Raw genomic sequence first — 3,654 nt, forward strand, 5'->3', positions numbered from 1 at the left:
GAGAGGGTGGCAGCCGGCGTTCCAGCAGCAGCTGCATGTTCACAACAGGATGAGACGGATGCGTCCACCCGACAAGGTCTGTAATTACTTCTTAGGAGTTTAGAATCAGCCAAAAAGTCTCTATTTTACTTTTTTTTTTGTAAAGTGAGTGCTTCTTCCCTACAAGAATTCATTATTTTTGAATTAAAAAAATATTAGCCAAACTCCCAGATTAATTTTCGATTGCCGCACAGTTTTTTTTGCAGTTGTGGAAGGAAATAAGAATAAATACGATCAGGTCACCACTGAATGCAACAGAACAGATACAAATATATAAAGCTTACTTACACACCCAGTCCCAGCTTTCCAAACCCTGACTCATTCAAAATCAGTTTTGTTACCATTTCTCCAGACTCTATCGGACAACTGAGGCTGCAGAATCAACATCTCTCTGCGAAGGATGTCGTCAAAAAAGATTACATGCTGCTCTTACAAAGCGACAGGAGGCTGAGCAGCATGAATTCTTTCTTGGCAACTTGTAAACTACTGCCTTGCCCAGACTGATTCCTCGGTTATAATTATGGTCCTGAGAGTTTAGGACCTTTTATTTCCAAAGCTCACACGATGAGGCTGGCACCACCCGATGTTCCTGCTACACACAAGCCCTGCCACGTTCCAACTGTATGCGCACGTGCGAGTTACACGCAACAAAATCGACTCAAAACCCCTCAACTCACAAGTATCTGCCCACTTTATTTAAGAAGCAGCGGGTTACCGCGGCGCAGAGAATTGTCTTCAAGACTCATCAGCCCCCCGTTGTGCAAAGAGCACACAAAAAACTTGTATTTTTTTTACTACGCGTCATGGGAGCAAAGGATAGAAAGCTCCTGTGAAGCAGGCAGGGGATATTTCAGCTCTGTAGGTCTGCTCGAGGAGCAGCTCGAAATATTTTTAGTGCCCATCGTGTCGTCTACAACTACTTGCAGAGCTCACCCATTATGATATCCTCCAGGTAGCCAACAACTGCATCAAACTCGGCGTCTGAAGGGGAGGAGCTGAAAGCGAAGGAAGACAGTACCACGTAAATACACATTTCAAGCACAGGCGAAATAAAAGTTCAAATGAAAAAGTGGTAACAGAACCCCAAGCACCAAGAAGTCCGGTGCTTACAAGATAACTGGGTAATTTCCAAGTTTCAACATACAGACACAATCCACGACATGGACGATAAACCTGCTTAATGGGGATTCTCATCAGGCCTCTATTTCTCCTGGTTAAGGTGCCTAATGAAAAAAATAAATGTTTTCCTGGCACTGCTGTCAAGGTAATGTCAGTGCTGGTGCAGAAGGATGTAAAGAGTGTAATTAGAAGAGCAAGTTAAGCCTTTTCCAACCCACAAATCCCAGCTGCTACTACAAACTTCTCTTCTGCTCTCTTCCCCGCGTAACTCTATGCGGTGATCACAGAACTCTAGTCTTTAAGAATTATCTTGAAATATGTGGTGTTGTGGAACCACTTAAACTCAATGCCTCCACAAGTGTTATATAACGGAAGAAACTTAAATTTTTCTTATGCAAGAATCATCTTTGCAAAGAAATGGCATGTTCTCCTAAAGCCATTGGATCAGTAGCAAATATTAAATACTGTCACGGATCTGTCATCCAGGGAAGAAACCCTTGACACCAGCATCTCAGGACTCTGGATGCCTCTGCTAGATCTATTATTGTGCAGCTTTTTCAGACCCAGTAAGTAATCCGCAGGATCGCCTTGGCATTCCCGGCTCATCCTTAAAGGGCAATGAACTCATCCTGCATGCTCCAGGATGGGCTTTTCTCACACATGAGGGAAACAAGTCTTAGAGGGCATTTGGCTTGAAGGAAAAAACCATAGCTTTGAATAGTGAAAGCACCACTTACATTAAAAGCCTCCCTCATTCAAACTTCTCTTTAGTAAACAGAGCAAAACACACTTTCAGAGTAAGTTTTAAAAAACTCATTGTTTTGCTGTTGAACAATACTCTGGTGAAATTAATCCATAACGGGCTCATAATCCATGAGCACTTTAACCATAATGGGTCATAGGGCTCATCCTGAAAAGAGATCTGACTTAAAAAGGTGTCTGATCACCCGGCGACGCTCTAGCAACCTTTCTCATCTGTTGTGTCTCAGGAGACGCACAGGACTTGGGACTTCAGGCCACAGGACTCAGTGCTTGCCACATGCAAGGACAGGAGACTGCGACACATAATTTCCACTCTTTACCCCACTCCAAGTAAGCGCTATGACTAGTTTTAGGGCTTATTCTGTGAACCAGAGGGACAGAGGCAGAGGCACGCATCCCCTTCTGCCACAAGGAGAAGAGTATGTCGGACAAATGCGGAGTGAAGTAGAGTCTTAGTGACCATCAGCGTAAAATTTGGCCGAGGCCACGTGTAAAATGTCTCACCCATCTAGAAGGAGCACATTCAAGCACAGAGGAATAGTCTCTTTTTAAAATCCGTGACATGAGACAACGCATGCTCTTGAAGAGAAGTTTTGAACTTAAAACGAACCGAGAAGAATAATTTTCAGCCTTGCAGCCTTTATTTTGCTCACCCAGCCAGGTGGTGCTGCGCTCACCGCAGTCATATTTAGTTTGGCTTCACCTAAACTCTGAACTGATGTTACCCCTTCTGGAGCTTTGCATTCTGCACCTCTGCTCTCCTAAGAGGCAGAATCTGCTAATCAGGGTGCTGTCAATTAATTGGTGTAGTTATATTCCTATTAAGACATTTTACCTAGTAATTAGCTTATTGAAAACTGGACACAGAACGCAGCATACTCACATGGCCACACCGAAGTTTTCTTCATCAGAATTCTCCATTGTTACTGCATAACCAGAGGGGAGGCAATCTGCTCTACTGCTGCTGTTAGTGGTTATTTCTTCTTTTTCGACAAAGTGCTAAGGAATAACACGCGGCCTGGCATTACGACAAATTCAATTGTTAAATTACATTTCTTAAAACCGCAAATCAAGAGAGCCTTTCTTTTTCAGGCGCAGGAATTTCAAAATTGTCTCCTTCCAAAGTTACTGCTACTTCTTTTCTGTAAAAACCCAAATTCCCTAGGAATTTTCTCTGCCTGCTCAGAGAACAGGCTCAAAACCGCGCACACCTGCAGTTAGTCAGTGTAAAGGGGCTTCAGGTGACTTTTACATCTTTTCTCCTGAAACGCTTATGACTGACTATTACAAAGGCAGAAGAAAATTAAGCTAGACAAGGCGAAGAGCTCACAGGCCAGCCTTTGGAAGGCAATCCCACGTGTCATGCCAGGGCCTCTGGCCAGCGCTGGGCTGTCCCCTAGCCAGGCTCTCAGCCCATGGCTGTGGGCAGCTGCTGACCCGTTGCCCAGGAGCAGCCACACAGCACCCCAGGGCCACTGAGATGGGCCAGTGTAGCACCCAGCTGGCTTCTGCGCTGGGGACACCCTGCTCCCACTATCTTCGCTGGGTTACACCCAACGCTGCCTGCTCCACCAAGGGCGGGAGCCAGCTCTCTGGTGTCATCACAGAGCACAAGGGCCACTCGTCACCAGGGAGTGAAGAGATAGGACAAGGAGTAACGGTTTCCAACTGCAAGAGGGGAAATTTAGATTAGATATAAGGACGAAATGTTTCACAGTGAGGGCGGTGAGAGCC

At 45.2% G+C, this 3,654-nt stretch overlaps 1 protein-coding gene across 1 annotated transcript in view; it reads right to left on the reverse strand.

Annotated features, from left to right (window-relative positions):
* The window catches only part of ARL2BP (ADP-ribosylation factor-like 2 binding protein), a 4,808-nt gene extending 1,967 nt beyond the window's left edge, over nucleotides 1–2,841 (reverse strand). The window contains exons 1-2 of the mRNA XM_009875649.1: nucleotides 2,804–2,841; nucleotides 973–1,034 (exon numbers count right to left, since the gene is read on the reverse strand). Coding sequence (XP_009873951.1) covers nucleotides 973–1,034; nucleotides 2,804–2,841 — 100 coding nt within the window. The remainder of the gene's footprint in view (nucleotides 1–972; nucleotides 1,035–2,803) is intronic.
* Between the last annotated feature and the right edge of the window lie 813 nt (nucleotides 2,842–3,654).

The sequence above is a fragment of the Apaloderma vittatum genome, unplaced genomic scaffold (genome assembly GCF_000703405.1).
Source record: "Apaloderma vittatum isolate BGI_N311 unplaced genomic scaffold, ASM70340v1 scaffold24688, whole genome shotgun sequence".
Classification (NCBI taxonomy): domain Eukaryota; kingdom Metazoa; phylum Chordata; class Aves; order Trogoniformes; family Trogonidae; genus Apaloderma; species Apaloderma vittatum.